The 20558-nt window shown below is 37.0% G+C and overlaps 1 protein-coding gene and 1 pseudogene across 4 annotated transcripts in view; one reads left to right on the top strand and one right to left on the bottom strand.

Moving 5' to 3' along the window:
• PLD5 (phospholipase D family member 5) overlaps positions 1-20558 on the bottom strand; it is a 438248-nt gene that overhangs the window by 272307 nt on the left and 145383 nt on the right. For 2 of the 4 annotated variants that reach the window (XM_055233749.1, XM_055233751.2), the window contains exon 2: positions 1986-2122. In XM_055233749.1, the coding sequence (XP_055089724.1) occupies positions 1986-2122 (137 nt within the window). Of the gene's footprint in view, positions 1-1978; positions 2123-20558 lie in introns of those variants that run through there. The other 2 variants (XM_055233752.2, XM_055233754.2) reach the window with 2 other exon arrangements.
• LOC129458802 (large ribosomal subunit protein uL1-like) lies at positions 18984-19816 on the top strand (annotated as a pseudogene).

Raw genomic sequence — 20558 nt, forward strand, 5'->3', positions numbered from 1 at the left:
GTAGCTAGAATAATATTTTCTAGATGGTGGGAGAAGTAGAATTAAGTCATTAGAATTTAGTTACTGATTGAGAGAAGAAATAGACCCTAATTCCAGTTGCATGAGTTAAAAATAAAAATTAAAGCAAATTTCAGCTTCCTCCAAGTGAAAAAAAAATGACCTTTTGTTGTTGAAAATTACCAATACCTGGTAATGTGCATTGAAATGACCAGGTATTTTGTCTTACGGAAACTGCTATGGTTTGACCTCTATGAAATTGCCTTCTAGGTGTTCGAGTTTGCATTTAAAATACACAGAACTCTTCACTTTAAGGTGAGGAGAGAAAGAAGCAGTATGTTCTCACTCAATAAATATGAGTCATGGGCCCCTTGTCTATGTATATTTGACATGTAATAGCATTAGCAGAAGATGACAGTAATCTACTGTTCTTCTGTTGCTTTCATTACAGTAATCACAAAACGATTTTTCACCAAAATCCAGTCTGGGAAGTAAATATATTTATGAAATATCTTTTTTTATTTCAAGCTTTGAAGTTCAGGGTTACAAGTGCAGTATGTGCAGGTTTGTTATATAGGGAAATGTGGGCGATGGTGGTTTGCTGCACAGATCATTCCATCACCCAGGTAAACATTAAGCCCAGCATCCATTAGCTATTCTTCCTGATGCTCTCCCTCCTCCCACCCCTGACCCTCCAACTGGCCCTGGGGTGTGTTGTTCCCCACCATGTGTCCATGTGTTCTCATAATTTAGCTCCCACTCATAAGTCAGAACATGCAGTATTTGGTTTTCTGTTCCTGCATTAGCTTGCTAAGGATAATGGCTTTCAATTCCATCCATGTCCCTGCAAAGGACGTGATCTTGTTCCTTTTTATGGCTACATAATATTATGGAATACCTTTCTAACATGAAGGAAGAAAATCTAAAATGTGTATTGATTTCTTTCTTGTATGCTCTGCTCTGTATATAATACCTGTTGCCTGGTAACTAGACTATAAGGTACCATGGGTTAAAAAAAAAATGCCAATTGTCTTTTCAGAACATTTCCTGCGCCAGAACATTCAACCTCAAAGCAAAATATCCAGGACAAAACTCACATATATATTACGAGGTTGTTGTTTATTTTAAGCTAGGAAAGTTGGCGGGGGGGCGCGGATCTTAGGCTAATGCTTTCCACGGGGAAATACAACAATTTAAATTTATTATAAGCTCTAATTAATAATTACTGTTGTAATTTAGTGGCCTCACTTCAGCTTTGCAGCAATACATATATAAAAATAGACCTCTTATCTATCTGCCTGCTTTTGCTACTTTTCTTCACCCTCCCTAAACCTGAAAAAATGGTAGCAGCTCAGAGAAGAGTTTGATGAGATTTCTGGGGTTGAGACTACACTGTGAAGTCTCTGCCAGTCAGCAATGTCCCCCAGGAAATGCTACTTAATGTAACTGAAGAGACATAATGCATACATAAAACCGTGAAGCTACTGTAGTTTCTAGATTAAAAACAAACTGTGTGCTAAATTGGGACAGGTCGAGGAGCCCTGTGTCTTCTCATCGACACACTTACTTCTTCAATCCCTGACCTTAAGTTGGAATTTTCCCTGAGACGTGTATTTTTTAACTTGGATTTGATGGAACAACTAGCACAGTGTTCTTTGTCCATTGGAGCACTCATTTTTACAGGCTCATCATGAACACCCAAAACAAACCTCATATACAGTGGCATCCAGAAATGCTGATTGTTACAAAAATTTTTTTCTTGTCCACCAGCCTGTAGAGAATATGACCAGATTGTAAAGTGAATTCAATCATTACTCATTACTTGCCCTAAAAGTAAGAGTACTAGTGGACAGACTCACACCTCAGCTTAAGCTAAGGGGAGCCTGGATGACTACATGTGTTTATGTATTTTCTTCTCCATTGTTCAAGGCCCTCTTTGGATTTCTTGCCCGCCCCCTAAAAGAGAATTTTTGTTTGTTACCTCTTACCGACATTTATTTTGGCAATTTTTTTCTGAGAGTCCATCCTCATCCTCTCCCATGATGTCCACGGCTGAAAAGATCAGTGCAACTAGAATGGCAAAGCAGCACACCAGGGCAAAGATCACGATGCACTTCTGCTGGGACTGAAGGAGGAAACAGAAACAAAGAAAAGTAAGTGGTGCTGCTCTCTCTTGCGAAACTCAAGATGTGACAACTTCTCAACATTCCATGGAAAATGGGTGGGGATACGATTATCACTGCCAGAGAAGGGAAAGCTATTCTCTAGTGAACATGTCCAAGATCTTTATGCTTATTTTTCAACACAGCCTTCAAACCCCACTTTAAGTGATAGACCCTGTTAAATAATTCAAGCATAGTATCCAGGCTTCTCAATGAGTTTGCTCTTCTTCTTCTTCCTACTCAAAAGCAGTCCAGAAAAGATCACTATGATATCTATTGTTTCAAATTAAAAATGAAACACATATGCTAGCATCATGCTGTCGATAAAAACAGTCAAACTCTGTAAAAGATTTGAAGATACTTATTCTGAGTCAAATGTGAGTGACCAATGGCCTATGATAGAAACTTCAGGAGATCCTGAGACCACGTGTCCAAGGTCGTTGGGCCATAACTTGGTTTTATACATTTTAGAGAGACATACAACATCAATCAATAGGCCAGGCACGGTGGCTCATGCCTGTAATCCTAGCACTTTGGGAGGCTAAGGCAGGCGGATCATGAAGTCAGGAGATCAAGACCATCCTGGCTAACATGGTGAAACCCCGTCTCTACTAAAAATACAAAAAATTAGCTGGGCGTGGTGGCAGGCGCCTGTAATCCCAGCTACTCGGGAGGCTGAGGCAGGAGAATGGCGTGAACCTGGGAGGTGGAGCTTGCAGTGAGCCAAGATCGTACCTCTGCACTCCAGCCTGGGCAACAGAGCGAGACTCCATCTCAAACAAACAAACAAACAAACAAAAAACATCAATCAATACATGTAAAATGTACATTGGTTCAGTCCTGAAAGGCAGGACAGCTGGAAGTGGGGGCTTCCAGGTCATACACAGAGTCAAAGATTTTCTGATTGGCAATTGGTTGAAAGAGGTATTATCAAAAGCAAGGAATGTCTGAGTTGCTATAAGGGGTTGTAGAGACCAAGGATTTATCATGCAGATGACACTTCCAGGTAGCAGGCTTCAGAGAGAATAGATTGTAAATGTTTCTTATCAGACTTAGAGTCTGTTCTATCAGCAATTCCAAAAGGGAGGAGGGCACAAATGAGGCATGTCCAGCTCCCACTTCTCATCATGGCCTGAACTAGTTTTTCAGGTTAACTTTGGAATGCGCCTAGCCGAGAAGAGGGTTCCATTTAGATGGATGGGGTGTTTCGAATTTTATTTTTGGTTTACAATGTGTTATTTAACTGACATTGTTCATTTTAAAACTCTGAACACAAACATAACTCTTGATATGATTTTCACTTAGAAATACAAGCTGAATGTCCAGGTGGTCAAAGTCACTCACATACATATAATTAGGCTAATCACATACATATAATTAGCCATCTCTCTCTCTAGGGGCTCATGGCTAAAAGTGGCAGAAGACAGGGCCATGATAAGTGGGCAGGAGCTGTGACCACTATGACAAATCATTTTGCCTGCTTTCCCTCTGCTACAGTCTGAATATTTGTGTACACCCAAAATTCACATGTTGAAACCTTAACCTCCAAGGTGATGATATTAGGAGATGTGGACTTTTGGGAGGTGATTAGATCATGAAGACAGAGTTCTGCCCTCATGAATGAGTCTCAGAGATGGGCATGGTGACATGCACCTATAGTCCCAGCTAGTAAGGAGGCTGGGGTTGGAGGACTGCTTGATTCCAGGGTTTTGAGGTTGCAGTGCACTATGACTGTGCCTGTGAATAGCCACTACACTCCAGTGTGGGCATCATAGTGAGATTTTGTCTCTAAAAGAAAAAAAAAGGCCTTAAAGAGCTCCCTTGCCCCTTCTATCAAGTGGGGATACAGCAAGTTGGCACCATAGATGAAAAAGGAAATGGGCCCTCACCAGATGCCAAATCTACCAGCATCTTGATCTTGGATTTCCCAGCCTCCAAAACTGTGAGGAGTAAGTTTCTGTTGTCTATAAGCTACCGAGTTTATGATATTTTGTTATGGCAGCCCAAAAAGACCAAGATAAATTAGATAAATTCTGGATGGAGAAAGGAGGAAAAGCAATTTTAAAAGTCTATGTACAGCTTTTAAGGGTTATTTACAGAGGTGAAAGGGTCATCTTTGGTCAGACAGCCAGGTATACATCACTCTGTTAGTGATAAATATATGTATACACACGTACACTCACACACAGTTCAGAGCCTTTCTGAAACCAGCTGACTTTGCATCCTCTTACCACCCAGCTTCACTTTATCACCAAAGCCACATGATTTCCTAAGAATCCAAGGAACCTCCCAAACTCAGAGCCCAGGTCATCGAGAGGTATCCTTAAATGACAGACTGTAGTTAGAAATAGATGTAGTCGAGTCAAAGCAATGAATGGTGTTTCTGTGACCAGGCACTGTCAGCCCACATGAGTGCTTCATTTTTGTTTCAAATCCTCCTTCAGGCCTCATCTCCTATTGCAACCTCAATCCAAGTCTGCTCCTGCCTGTCATTAGATTTTCTTCCTCTCCACTCAAACATGTAGTGATGAAAGCCAAAGAAAGATACAGCCATTATTCTTTTACCCTAGACCCTGCTTATCTGTAAGACATGGATTCTGTTTTATTCTTTTTTTTTTTCCCTTTTGAGACAGAGTTTCACTCTTGTTGCCCAGGCTGCAGTGCAATGGTGTGATCACGGCTCACCACAACCTCCACCTCCCAGGCTCAAGTGATCTCCTGCCTCAGCCTCCTGAGTAGCTGAGATTACAGGCATTGCACCACTATGACCAGCTAATTTTGTATTTTTAGTAGAGATGGGATTTCTCCATGTTGGTCAGGCTAGTCTCGAACTCCTGACTTCAGGTGATCCACCCACCTCAGTCTCCCAAAGTGCCGGGATTACAGGCATGAGCCACTGCGCCCAGCCCTGTTTTATTCTTTCTATCCTCAAGCAAACAGCACAACTCTAACAAATAGAAGGTGTTCAAGAAATAATTATTGTATAAATAGTGAATGAACGAAATGAAAATTACAATGGCATATAATATGGTTTGACTGTGTCCCCACCCAAGTCTCATCTTGAATTGTAGTTTGCATAATCCCCATATGTCATGGGAGGGACCAGGCAGGAGGTAATTGAATCATGGGGGTGGGTTTTTCCCATGCGGTTCTCATGACAGTGAATAAGTCTCACAAGATCTGATGGTTTTATGAAGGGCAGTCCCCCTGCACACGCTCTCTTGCCTGCTCCCATGTAAGATGTGCCTTTGCTCCTCCTTCACTTTCCACCATGATTGTGAGGTCCCCTCAGTCATGTGGAACTGTGAGTCCATTAAACCTCTCTTTCCTTTATAAATTACCCAGTCTCAGGTATGTCTTTATTAGCAGCATGAGAACAGACTAATACAGCATACTTCTGAGAATGCAGAGACACAAAAAATGTTTCTCTCAAAACTCATTTGTGACCTTTCTGAAAACTGGCTTGATTACATATTTTGGTGATTACAAATTTTGTATTTCATCCTTTTTTACTTTCTGCTGGTACTACAGGCAAATTCATGGGCCACATTTAGCAACTATATAAAACTTGCAGAATAGATTGTGTATTCACCTTGCCATTTTATTTTTCATTCATCCCTTATTCCTCACTAATTTTTTTAAAAGTTTATATTTTGAAAAATTATAGTTTTATAAAGTACACAGTGATTTTTTAAAATATAGGTAGAATCATAAATTAAGCTGTAAAACTTTCCATCACCTTAAATATTTGACATTTTTGTGATCAGAGCATTGGAGCTATACTCTCTCAATGATACAATGTACACTACTCAATTATTATCTATATTCACTATGCTTTGCAACAGATCTCAAAAAGAAGCAGACTTATTCCTCCAATCTTAGGCTTTGTACCCTTTGCTTATCATCTCCTCATCCCCTCTACCCACCAGCCTCTGGTAACCACCATTCTACTCTCTACTTCTGTAACTTCAATTGTTTTATATTCCACATATAAATGAGAACATGTGGTAATCTGCCATTCTATGTTTGGCTTATCACTTAGTATATGTTCTCCAATTCTATCCATGTTGGCACAAATTACAAACTTTCTTTTTTCAGGCTGAGTACTATTTCATTGTACATACATTCCATATTTTCAAAACTCCATTCATCTGTTGATGGGCACTAAGGTTAATCCCACGGCTTGGCTATTATGAATAGTGGTGCAATAAATATGGGTGTGCAGACATCTCTTCAACATACTGATTTAAAATCTTTGGGTAAATACCCAAAGGTAGGATTGCTAGATCATATGGCAAATCGATTTTTAGTTTTTTGAGGAATCTCCACACAGTTTTCTATAATGGCTACACTAATTTATGTTTCTTCCAACAGGGTGTAAGTTCCCTTTTCTCCAGACCTTGCCAATGCTAGTCTTTTGTCCTTTTGATGATAGCCACTCTAACAGGTGTAAAGTAATATCTCGTTGTGGTTTTAATTGGCATCTCCCTTATGATTAGTGATACTGAACATTTTTTATGTGTCTGTTACCCATTTGTATGTCTTTAAAGAAATATCTGCAAAAGCCCTTTACTTATTTCTTAATCGGATTACTAGTTTTTCTTCCCATAGAGTTGAGTTTCTTGTATAGTTTGGATATTCGTTTTCTACCAGGTATATGGTTTGCAAATATTTTCTCCTAATCCCTAGGTTGTGTCTTCACTCTGTTAATTCCTTTGTTTTAAATAAGCTTTTTATTTGAATGTAATCCCATTTGTTTATTTTTGCCTTTGTTGTCTGTGCTTTTGAGGTGAAATCTAAAAAGTTATCATCCAGGCCAATGTCATGTAGCTCTTCCCCTGTTTTAGTAGTTTCACACTTTCAGGTTTTATGTTTCTTTAACCCATTTTGAGTTGATTTTTGTATACAGTGTGAGATAAGGTCCAGTTTCTTTCTTTTGCATATGAATATCCAGTTTTCCCAATACCATTTATTGAAGACAGTGCTCTTTTTCCATTGCATATTCTTAGCACCTTTGTCAAAAATCAATTGACCACAGATGTGTGGTTTCATTTCTGTGCTCTTTCTTCTGTTCCATTGGTCAATGTGTCTACTTTTTTGCCAGTACTATGTTGCTTTAATTACTACTGTTTTGTAGTACAGTATAGATTGAAATCAGGTAGTGTGATGCCTCTGGCCTTTTTCCTTTTGCTAATGATTGCCTTGGCCAGAGTTTTTTGTGGTTCCATATGAATTTTAGGATGGTATTTTCTATATCTATGAAAAATGACATTGGGATTTTGATAAGAATTGCAATAAATCTGTAGATTGCTTTGCATAGTATAATTCTTACAATATCTACTCATGTCCTTTGCATATTTCTTAATCAGATTGTTTTCTTTCTATAGAGTTGAGCTCTTTCTGTATTTTGAATACTAATTCTCTAACACACACATGGCTTGCAATATTAATTATTCCAGTCAGAATTATTTCCATGTATTTGTGTCTTCAATTTTTTTCATTAATGTTTTATACTTTTTGGTGTAAAAGTCTTTCACCTCCTTGATTAAATTTATTCCTATTTTATTTTTTATAGCCATTATAAATGGGATTATTCTCTTGATTTCTTTTTCAAAGTTTGTTGTTAAAGAAATCCTACTAATTTTTCTATGTTGATTTCATATCCTGTAACTTCACTAAATTTGTTGATAAGTTCTAAGTCTTTTTGATGGATTCTTTAGTTTCTTATATGTAAGATTTAGGTAAGAGACCAGCAAGACTTACTTTCTGGTCACAAAACAAGATCTGGTCCAGACAGGATAAAGTGAAGAAACTGGCAGGAACCAGCAGACGATGATGAAAGTGATCCCTAGCTGCCCTCCTTGCTCGTTGGCATAACACACTCCCCACTAGCACCATGACAGTTTACACATGCCATGACAATGACCCAGAAGTTACCACCCTCTTTGCCAACAACCTGGAAGTGATGGCCTTTTTCCTAGAGAGTTCTAAATAATCCACCCTGAATTTGCAATGATCCACCCCTTAATTTTCCTGTAATTGAAAGCAGATTTATCTGAGTATAAATAAAGTTGCCAAGATCCCTTGTGATGCGAACCCTGGGCACATGGCCAATGAGTCAGCCCTGCTCTTCAAGGAGAAATACCATTTAATATGATTGCTGTCTACCACCACTGGCTTGCTGTTGAATTATTTCCTGGGTGAAGCCAAAACCCTCTTGGACTAAGTCCCAATCTGGGGTCTTCTGTCCTAGAAGATGTCATCAGCAAACAACAGTTTCACTTCTTCCTTTTCTATTTGGATGCCGTTTGTTTCTTTCTCTTAACTTACTCTCCTTTCAAGGACATCCCAATACTATGTTGAATAGAGGTGATGAGAATGGGCATCCTTGTCTTATACTGGATCTTAGATGAAAGGGCTCTAATTTTTCACCATTAAGTATAATGTTATCTATGAGATTATATATGGCCTTTATTATGAAGTACATTTCTCCTATATACAATTTGAGTTTTTTTTTTTTTTTTTTTGCCATGAAAGGATATTAAATTTTGTGAAGTGTTTTTTTCTGCATCTAATGTGATGATCATATGACTTATTTTTTCTGTCAGTGTGGTGTATCACATTTAATAATTTGTCAATGTGGATATATCCTTGCATCCCAGGGATATATCCCATTTGATCATGGTAAATTATCCATTTCATGTCTTGTTGAATTTTGTTTGTGAGTATTTTGTTGAGGATATTTGCATCTATATTTATCAAGGATATTGGCCTGTAGTTTTCTTTACTTGAGATGTCCTTGTCTGGCTTTAGTATAGGGGTAATACTGACTTTGTAAAAAGACTTTGAAAGTATTCTTTCCTCTGTGATTTTTTAGATAAGTCAGTGGGGAATTGGTAATAGTTCTTTAAATGTTTGGCAGCATTCAGCAGCGAAACCATCAGGCCTTGGGCTTTTCTTGATGAGAGACTTTTTATTTGAATGTAATCCCTTATCCTAACTGGACCTTATCTCACACTTGTAATTCATCTGCTCAGATTTTGTATTTCTTTGTCATTCAGTCTTGATAGGTTGTATGTATCTAGAAATTTATTTATTCTAGGTCATCCAATTTGTTGGCATATAATAGTTCATAATAGTTTCTTATGATTGCGTTTCTGTGGTTATCAGTTGTAATGTCTCCACTTTTATTTTTGATTTTGAGTCTTTTCTTCTTAGTTAGTCCAGCTAAAGGTTTGTCAAATTTGTTTAATTTTTCAAATAACCACTCTTAGTTTTATAGTTTTTTTTTTAAATCATTTTTCTGGTTTCTATTTCATTTATTTCTGTGATAATTCTTATTTATTTTCTTTTGCTAACATTGGGCTTAGTTTGTTCTTTTTATGTTTTCTTAAGGTGTAACATTATTTATTTGAAATATTTTTTCTTTTTGATATAGGCATTTATTACTACAGACTCGCCCTTCAGAACTTTTTTTGCTGCATTCCTAAATTTTGGTATGTTGTGTTTCCATTTTTAATTTACCTTTTATTTTGTTCATTGATCAACTGGCTATTCAGGAGCATGTTGTTTAATTTCAGTGAGTTTTCTGAAAGTCTTACTGTTACTGATTTTTAGTCTTAACCCATTGTGATCAGAAAAAAATACTAGATATGATTTCAATCTTCTTAAATTTGCTTAGACTTGCCTTGTGACCTAATATATGGTTTATTCTGGAAAATGTTCTGTGTGCTCTTGACAAGAATGTGTATTTGGTTGTTGTTGGTTTGGAATGTTTTGTGCATGTCTGCTAGGTCCATTTAGTCTGAAATGTTGCTCAAGTCCACTGTTTTCTTATTGATTTTATGTCTATCCAATATTGAAAGTGATGTATTAAAATCCTCTACTTACATTGTATTGAAATACACCTTTCCCTTCAGATACTTTAATATTTCCTTTATAGATTCAGGTGCTACACTGTTAGGTGCATATATGATCATAATTGTTATATCCTGTTGATAAATTGACTCCTTTATCATTATATAATGCCCTTGTCTTTTTAAAATACTTTTTGACTTAAAGTCTATTTTCTCTAATGTAGCTATCACTACCCCTGTTCTCATTTGGTTTCCTTTTGTGTGGAATATCTTTTTCCATCTTTTAATGTTCAATCTATGTGTTCCTTGAAAAGTGAAGTGTGTAGGTAGTATATAGTTGGGTCTCATTTTTTTAGTTCATTCATCACTCCGTGTCTTTTGATTAGAGAATTTAATCTATTTTCATTCAAGGTTACTCTTGCATAAAGATTTACTACTGCCATTTTGTTGTTTTCTGGTTTTGTAGTTACTTTATTTATTTCTTCCTGTCTTGCTGTTTTCCTTTATAGTTTATGGTTTCCTGTAGTGGCATGTTTTGAATGTTTTTTTCACTTTTTGGTTACCATGAGGCTTTCATAGAATATCTTACACTTACAACAGTCTACTTCAAACTGAAAACAGCTTAACTTTGATTACATGTAACAATTCTGCACTTTTACTCCCCTCTTCCAAATGTTATGCTTTTGATGTCTAAATTAACATTTTATAATATATATCTCCTGACTATTTTAGCTATAGTTGTTATTAATAATTTCATCCTTTAACCCTTACACTAGGGATAAAATTATGTTACACACCATGATTACAGTCCTAGGGTATTCTGAATATTGCTATTTATTATGTATACCATTAGGTTTTGTGCTTTTCTAAATGTTATGTTACTAGTTAGAAGCATTTTTTTTTTTTTTTTAGCTTAAAGAATTTCTTTTAGCAATTCCTGTAAGAGAGGCCTAATCATGATGAATTTTCTTTGCTTTTATTTGTCTGGGAAAGTTTTTATTTCTCTCATTTCTGAAAGCTTTGGTCGTTACAGCATTCTTGGTTGGCCGGGTTGTTTTTTTTTTCATTCAGCACTTTGAAAACACTGGCCTAGGGAGTTTCTGCTGAGAAGTCTACTGATGATTGTATTGAGACTCCTTTGTAGGTAACATATTGCTTGTCTCCTGCTGCTCTCAGAAATTTTTTGTTTTTGATTTTTGATAGTTTGATTATTATATGTCTTGGTGAACTCCTTTTTGGGTTGAATTTAGTTGATGACCTCTACATTTTCTGTACCTAGCTGTTGGTTTCTTTCCTCAATTGATGACTTTTTTTTTTTTTTTTTGAGACAGAATTTTGCTCTTGTTGCCCAGGTTGGAGTGCAATGGCATTATCTTGGCTCACTGCAACCTTCGCCTCCCAGGTTCAAGTGATTCTTCTGCCTCAGCCTCCCAAGTAGCTGGGATTACAGGTGCCCGCCACCATGCCCGGCTAATTTTTGTATTTTTAGTAGGGACGGGGTTTCACCAGGTTGGCCAGGCTGGTCTCGAACTCTTAACCTCGGGTGATTCACCTGCCTCAGCCTCCCAAAGTGCTGGGATTACAGATGTGAGCCATTGTGCCCAGCCATTAATGACTTTTTGATCCAATATTTCTTTCAATATGTTTTCTGGCCCTTTTACTCTGTCTTCTCCTTGTGAAATGTGTATTATGCATAGGTTAGGTCTCAGTGGTGTCCCATAATTCCCATAGTCCTACTTTATTTTTTTCTTTTTTTCCTTTTTCTCCTTTGATTGGGAAATTTCATATGTTCTGTCTTCGAGTTCATTGATTGTTTCTTCAATTTGATCAAGCAGACTGTTGAAGTTTTTTATTGCATTTTTCAGTTCAAGCATTGTATTCTTCATCTCTAGGATTTCTATTTGGGTATTTTTTTAATTGTTTCTATTTCCTTGTCAAACTTCTCATATTGTTCATGTATTGTTTTACACATTTTATTTAATTTTTATCTGTATGTTTCTGAAGTTCACTTAACTTTGTTAAGAGGATTATTCTAATTTTTTTGTCATTTCATAAATTTCCCTTTCTTTAGTGTCCATTGTTGGAGCTTTGTTAGTTTCTTTTGGAGGTGTCATGATTTCTCAAATCTGTGTAATCTTTGTGTTCTTGCATTGCTGTTTATGCATTTTCAGAGACAGCCACCTTTTCTGGCATTTATAAGAGCTCTTTGGCAGAGATAGACCTTCACTAGTTAGTCTATGCATAATTCTGAATGGGCCAGCTGGTAATGAATCTGGACAGGCAGAGCTTGCATTCAGGTTCTCTAGATGTCTGGGTCACACTGCCTTTTCTCTGAATTTGGGTAGAACAGCTGGCTATGCTCTGCTATCCAGACCACCAGCTAAGCCCTGCTATGAGGCTGAGCTTCTGTATGGGCACTAAAGTCACTTCTGATCTGGCTGGGCTACAGAGTATATTCTCCAGCTGGAATATACTGCTATCTGGACTCATCAGTTGGACAAAGTTGCAGGAGGGACTCCAAAGTTAAGTGGATTGTGATGAATGGACCAAGTGCTACGCTCAGTATATTATATTCCTGATTGTGGAGAAACTAATACCTGCTTTTTGTCAAAATTTGCTGCAGTGATTGTCTTTCTTACTATGTGGGGTCTAGGGGATAGGCTTTGGGGCTGTGTGAAACATTAAGCTTCAGTTTGTGGCAGATCTAGTGTCTACTTGTTGTGGAAATTCACCGCCAGTGGGTGGGGAAAGGGTTTTCTCATTCCCTGAGGAGCTCCTAGGGGTAGGGTCAAAGGCTGGACATGGAGGCTGGCTATCCAGAGATTCAAGCCTAGTAGTCCTTCCCACCTCTTCTGGGAGTGACCAGCTTGACTTTGTGGGTGACCTATGCTATTACCTGATATCTCTCATCAAGTACTGCTGGCAGGTACACTAAGCTTTCATCAAGATCTACCAACTGGTCTCTGTGGGCTCTGCCCTCTTGCTTTGTTTCGACGTGACACCAGGTGATCTGGCTGTGCCATATCCTCCTGTTTCCTGTTTCCTGTGAGGTGGGAGTGGAATAGGCTTCCTGGGAAGTGTCAGAGAAGTTACATGTCTACCTCCTCACCTCTCTTTTTTGACTGTAGAAACCATGAGCCCTGGGGAATCCTGTGTGGTGCTGTGCCAACTTGGGGAAGAGGGAAGGATGACATGGCCAAAGCAAGACTGTTTCTTTTAGCTTTCAATGGGGAATTTTATTTAGTTCCATGGAAATGAAGAAAAGCATTGACTCAGGCTTATTCCTACATTGTGGAGTTTCACCAACATATTTTTTTCTGTGGATAGTTGCTAGTTGATCTTTCTGTTGGAGGGAGTGAAGACTGGGGCCAACTTGCTGTTGTCACTCCACTAATTTTACTTTCAAGAAACAGCACAGTGAACTGCTTGTGGGCTCAGGCTGCAAAATAAGATTGCTTGGATTCTGCCACTTATTGGATGTATGCTCTTAGCAAGTTATTTAGCCATGTGCTTCAGGTTCCTTGTCTGTAAAATGGGGATTATATTAATAGCTGCTTCATAGGGTTATTATTAATAATTAAGTTAAATGACATACTATAGGTAAAGTACTTAATATATAGAAGATAGATAGCAGTAAATGAGTCTTTGCTATTGTTAGTATATTATTGCATTTTTAACACCTGTATTTACATGCCTCAAATATTTTGGAGAAACAAGGTAAATATATAAACATTCAACAAAAACTGTAAGTTATGTGTAACAGAGAGGCAGAGAGACAGAAATAGGGAGAAATAAGACAGAAAGAGAGAAGGCAAATGTTAGATGGAAATTTTCTAGAATAAAATTTGAGAAATTGTTCTAGCTCAGTCTCATAACTCAAAACCCTAAAGCAGTATTTCCCAAATTTAAGCATGGATCAAAATCACTTGTAAAAACATACATTGCTGGGCACCAAGGATGTACTTGTAACAAGTTTTCAAGAGATGTTGCTGCTGCTGATCCCTGGACCACACTTTTGAACCGGGGCCCTAAAGTATCATCTAAAATAAATCCTGCTTAGTACATGTTCATCCATCAAATTTACCTGCCTTTAATAGTTCATTTTTGAACATTAAAAGGATCATGATAAATACACCCTAATGAAAAAAATATATAAATTTTGTAATTTATTTTCTTTGTGGTGGCTTAAAAAATAATTTTAAATAATATTTTTAAATTTTGAAAATGTTTTCTCCTGGACATCAGTTTTTATTTATTTTAATGATATTCATTGTTTCTATAATCAGAAAATGTTTGCTTTTAACTGTGTTGAAAAAAGCCCTCATAATGAAAAAAGAAAATCACTCATAATCGTACTGAGACCTAACTGCCATTTATATTTCATTCTTGTTCTTTCTTATATTCCATCTGCCTATCTAACAATCTGATAAAATTGTGTTATGCTGTAATTAAGGTTTATATTCTGCTTTTTGCACTCAATGGTATGTTAGTGTCCTTAAATGTTCTTTCATAGCGTAGTTCTAAATTTTTGCATAATATTCTAATATGTGGACATATCATCATCTCCTTTACCCAAAAAAACTTTCAAGAAGCCACTCATTTTACAATGGAAAAAAGTGATTAAACTTTTTTTCATTTTATCCAGTTTCCCTAGACATTATAAATGGAAACAAACAAAAAAAAATGCTTTTAGCAAGGTTTAAAGTAATGTAATAATTCACATTAATCTAGTCCAGAAGATACTCTAACCCAGGAAAATATAATTAGTTACCTCAATAACAATTCTGAAGAGAGCAGCTTGAAAATACCATACCAGGTACATAGTGGGCATTCAGTGAATGAATCCTAACAAATACAATATCAATGATTTGTTTCTCTCTATTCTGAATGCTGTAATAAATAACAATAGATAAGTAAGAACTCTAGCTACTTTGTGTGCTCTTGGAAGTACTTTGATAACTCTCACAAATTTATTTTAACTTCTATTAGTTTAATTTTATATTATTAAATCCCATTAAAAGAAGCAGTTTAGCTAGTTATTTCCACTTTCATTTGCCAAAGAAGAAAAATTCAGACACTGATATTCATTTTTAAATATCTCCTTGGAACAATGTACTATAACAATATAAGGTCATGCCACTACTTTCCTTAGTCTCATTTAATTTCCACCTCATCAAAAGTGAAAGCTTATGTTCAAATGATAGAATAAGAGCCTCAGAAATGATATCAAACTCCAGGGAACCAAGAGACATTAATTTTCAAATCCTTAACAGGTAATTCCAGAAATCAATTTGAACTACACTTTTCTGTTTTTATTGAATTTAATCAAGAGAAGCAAATTTTAAGGAGAATCCATAAACATGTTTATAACCTAAACTTCACAAAACAAAATTTAAAATGCTATTATATAGCATCAGCCAATCTGTACTTTCACAGCAGTTTACATGCATATGAAAGAATTGCTTTCCTGATCAAGAAGTAAATATTAAAAAATGTTAACATTCAAAATATTTGAATGTCATATCCTTAACAAATATGTTTTAACTCAAATACAGAAATAGAGATATATTATCTCTAACTAGAGAAAGTATTAAACTTGAAATTTTCACGCTGGGCTTTTATATCATTGAACAAGCTCTGGAAAGGAATTTGCACCTAGGCTGGGTGCGGTGGCTCATGCCTGTAAGTAGTCCTAGCACTTTGGGAGGCCGAGGTGGGAGGATTGCTTGAGGCCAAGAATTCAAGACTACCCTGGCCAACATACTGAGAACTCATCTCATTTTTTTTTTTTTTTTTGTATAAAAAAATTTTAAAGAGAAAAAAAAGGAATTTACCTTTAGGAACCTATGACCCTAGAGGTAAAAAATGTAAATGTGCAAAAATTATCCAAAAATTAAAATTATTCACATTATTTTTCATTTATTTACCATGACAATTTTTTTAAAAACAAAATCATGGTCAAGTCTCAAAAATAACACTTTTTATGTGTACAGTTCTCAAAATCTACAAAGCTGAAAGTCCTAGTACAATTATTCCTTACATGAAAAATACACAAACTGGGACTCAAAGACATTTGGCTATCAAGCTGTCCAAGGTGAACCAAACAGTAGGAGACAGTCTGGGTATTTAATTTAGGTCTAGAAATCCAAAATCTCTCTGTCTGTTTTATAGATGCAGAGTTTTCCCTTTTTCATTTTCTTTTTGATTTCTGCATTTTCTACTTAATTTTCACTATAGTTATTGTTATTATTATCAGTTTTTGTTAACTTTCCATGGTGGTCTATTAGTGTAGAAACTAAGGTTGAACACTGCCTTCATCTGTGGAGATATGGCATTCCTGGCCCTGTAGGCCTTTCCTATGATTCTAGATGTGCTGTTATCTTGAGCTCCTAGTGATGTTCCGAAAGGAAGCAGGTCACCCAGTAGATCCGGAGTAATCTCATCTGGTGACTTATCAAATTTCTGGATAATGACTACACTCTGGAATCATACCAGAAACTCTAGACTACAAATGGCTTAGGGGCATTTCTCTAAAATCCTTATAACAGACTTATCACTTCACTTCCTACATCTATTTCCATGTTCCTTAGGGCTCTGTCTTAGGATTTTCTCTTCTCACTCTGTACCCCTTTCCTGAGGGACTTTAATTTACTCCCAAGGCACCCCACGCTATACATACCAGTAACCTGCAAACGTACATCACCAGCCCAGAGCATCCTGCTGAGGGCCAGACCCGCACTGAGTGAGCTTCCTTGCCACGGCACAGAAAAGCAGGACCTCGAAAGAGTCCACCACAATCCCTAAGTTGAGGAGAAAGAGTTGGGATTTTAGAAAGGCTAGAGTTGGTAGGGCAGAAAACCAGAGAGAGAAAAATCCTCGTAGAGAAGCGGTGAAGATCTTCAGGTATCCTTGAGTCTTCAGCTGAGTGCTGATTGGCACACAACTGTGAGGAGCTACCTGTCACCTGGGGCACACCTGCCTGGAAGGAGCAGATGGAATAATCGCCAGCCCACACACGAGGCCAGAAAGAGTTGGCGTTCCACTCAGAATGGACACATATCTTGTAATACATGAGAAGTAGAGTAATTAGAAAGGTACTGTCTGGAAAATAAAACAGAAAACAATTAGCCCTAGACTCATGGCTGCTTTGGTCTCTCCTTGAAGAAAAAAAAAAATCATAAAAAGCTAGCCTCAAATTCGGGCACAGTGTCCTGCGAACAGCCACTGCACTCCAGCCTGGGCAACATGGTGAGACCCTGTCTCTTTAAAAAAAAAAAAAAGCCTCGAAAAACCCAAATTGTTCACCAATAAGTAGTAACTATCCCTCATAACAAAACGAAAGAATATTTTTTAAAATATGATAATATCCAGCACAGAATAAAATCAAATTCACAACCTCTGGCATCTAGTAGTATCCACCAGACATGCCAAGAAACAGGAAACTATGATCCACAGTGAGAAAAATAATTAAGCAATTGAAGTCAACTCAGACATGACACAGATTAGTAGGCACAGATAGTAAAACAAATACTGTAACTATACTGTAACTATATTCTATATGTTTGAGAAGCTACGTATGCTACAGAGAGATTTTAAAGGATATAAAAAAAGACACACATCTAAATTCTAGAAATGATAAATACACTGAATGGGATTAATAGCAGATTAGACACAACATGTGAGAAGATTAATGAACTCCATGAAAAGACAAATAAAAAACAGTAGATTGAGCAGAATGTCAGTGACAACACAAAAAATCTAATATATATGTCCTTGCAGTCTCTGAAGGAGAGGAAGAGACAAAAAATATTTGAAAAATATAATGGCCAAAAGCATCAAAATTTGAGACAGATGTAATAAAGTAATTTTACAATGATAAAGGGGTAAATTCATCAAGAGGACAGAACAGAACTAAACTTTTATGCACCCAATGACCTAATAAGAGCTTCAGAAAACATAAAGCAAAAGCTAACAGAACTTGAAGAGAAATTCTAAAGTCTTCAATTATTTAGTGATTTTGAAACCCCTTTCTCATTAGTGGATAGAACAAGTAAATAACATTTCAATATGTACATAGAAGAATTAAAAAATACTATCAACCAGCTTCACTGAACTGACATTTATGGAGCACTCCACTAAATAAATAGAATTCCTTTATTTAAGAGCACATAGACCATTTACCAAAATGGATCTATTCTAGGCTTTAAAACAAGTCTCAATCAAGTTAAAAGAATTTTAGAAAGCCAGGAGCAGTGGCTCACATCTGTAATCCCAGCGCTTTGGGAGGCCGGAGTGGGCAGATCACTTGAGGCCAGGAGTTCGAGACCAGCCTGGCTAACATGGTGAAGCCCCATCTCTACTAAAAATACAAAATTAGCTGAGTGTGGTGGCATGCACCTGTAATCCCAACCACTTGGGAGATTGAGGCATGAGAATCATTTAAACCCAGGAAGGGGAGGTTGCAGTGAGCCAAGATCTTGCCACTGCACTCCAGCCTGGTTGATAGAGCAAGACTCTGTCTCAAAAAAGAAAAGAAGAGAAGAGAAGAGAAGGGCTTTAAGTGATAAATGTATATTTTAAAAATGTAAAAAGGAAAAAGAACAAATTAAACTCAAGTAGACAAGGGAATAGAAATAATAAAGAGCAGAATTCAATAAAAGAGAAAACAGAAAACAAAACCATGCCCACAAAAATCAGTGAATCAGAAGTCTGATTCTTTGAAGATGTTGATAAAATGGATCGACTTTTAGCAATACAGATAAGGGGAAAAAAAAGAGAAGATACAAATTCCAAATATCTCTATGAGAAACAGGACATCACAGCAGATTCTACACAAAATAAAAAATAATAAGGGGATGTTATGAACAAATTTACGATAACAAATTTATCAGTGTAGATAAAATGAACAAATTTTTGTAAGAAAAAAGTTACTGAAGCTCCTTTTCCAATTACCATGGCATGAGGAGCCATGAGCAGTAAAGTCTCTCAGGACACCCTGTAAGAGGTGGTGCAGGAAGGCCCTGCATGGGGACCAGTGCAAGTGCCCCAAGTTTTTGGAGACTGGAGTTGCAGATAAGTTTGATGAACTATGACCTCCAGGACAGATGCTTCTCAGGCACCATCAGGCTTAAGTCCACTCCCTGCTCTAAGTTCTCTGTGTGTGTCCTGGGGAAACAGCAGCACTGTAACGAGGCCAAGGCTGTGGATATCCCGCACATGGACATCGAGGTGCTGAAAAAACTCAACCAGAATAAGACACTGGTCAAGAAGCTGGCCAAGAAGTAGGATGCCCTTTTGGCATCAGAGTCTCTGATCAAGCAGATCCCATAAGTCCTTGGCCCAGGCCTACATAAGGCTGGCACGTTCCCTTCCCTGATGATACACAATGAAAATGAAGTGGATGAGGTGAAGTCCACAATCAAGTTCCAGATGACGAAGGTGCTGTGTCTGGCTGTGGCTGTTGGCCACATAAATGTTACAGACAATAGACTTGTGTATAACATTCACCTGACTGTCAACTTCCTGGTGTCATTACTCAAAAATTGGCACAATGTCTAGGCTTTATATATCAAGTGCACCATGGGCAAGCCCCCAGTGCCTGTATTAAGACACATTCGAATAAATTCTACTGCCACGAGTCAAAAAAGAAAAATTACTAAAGCTCACTCAAAAAAGATAGATAACCCAAAAACCCTTATATCAATTAAAGTAAATGAATTTTTAGTTAAAAACCTTCCCACAGTAAAAACTCCAGGTTTAAATGGCATCATTAGTGAGTTCTGTCAAACATTTGAGAAATAAATAATGCCAATTCTATTCAAGATACCCACAAAATAAAAATGAAAAAAGCTTCCCAATTCATTCTATGAGGTCAGCATTATATTGCTACAAGAAGCAAAGACTTATATTTTTTGTCCTACTGTTTTATGATACACTATTGAAGAAACCATGCGTCTACATTCATTTATTTAGCAGATATGTATTTAATGTCTTCTCTGTGCAAAGAGGAATATGGGGGTCTGCAAAGATCATGACCTCAACAGGGAAGATAATTTTTCAATTTCCTCTTCAAATTATTCATAAAAATTGCAAAAGGTCTCTGTCTACCTCAGCTTGCCTTTAATTGAAAGATCTATCATCAGTTACACAGTTTTCTTATTTTCCCATGCCTAACTAAAGTGATCTCAATGGCACTAAAGCATGTTTTTGTTTTAGGAAATTCTCATTATTTTTACTGGACCAGTAATGAAAATGATTTCTGCAGCAACCTAGATGATTCATTCCTTTTCAAGGAGTTGTATTTAGATTGGTGCAAAAGTGATTGCAGGTTTTGCCATTAAGAATAATGGTAACAAATTACCATTACCATTTACTATTAATAAATTACCATTTGTAATTGGTAATTTATTGCCATTACTTTTAGTGGCAAAACCCGCACTTGCTTTTCTGGTAATAAATTCAGCATTGGATATACACTAGTTCATTTTCTACCTTTAGTCTCTTTCACTAAATTGAGTTCCACGATCCTGCCTAGATCCATAGT

This window comes from Symphalangus syndactylus, chromosome 19 (assembly GCF_028878055.3).
Source record: "Symphalangus syndactylus isolate Jambi chromosome 19, NHGRI_mSymSyn1-v2.1_pri, whole genome shotgun sequence".
NCBI classification, from domain to species: Eukaryota; Metazoa; Chordata; class Mammalia; order Primates; family Hylobatidae; genus Symphalangus; species Symphalangus syndactylus.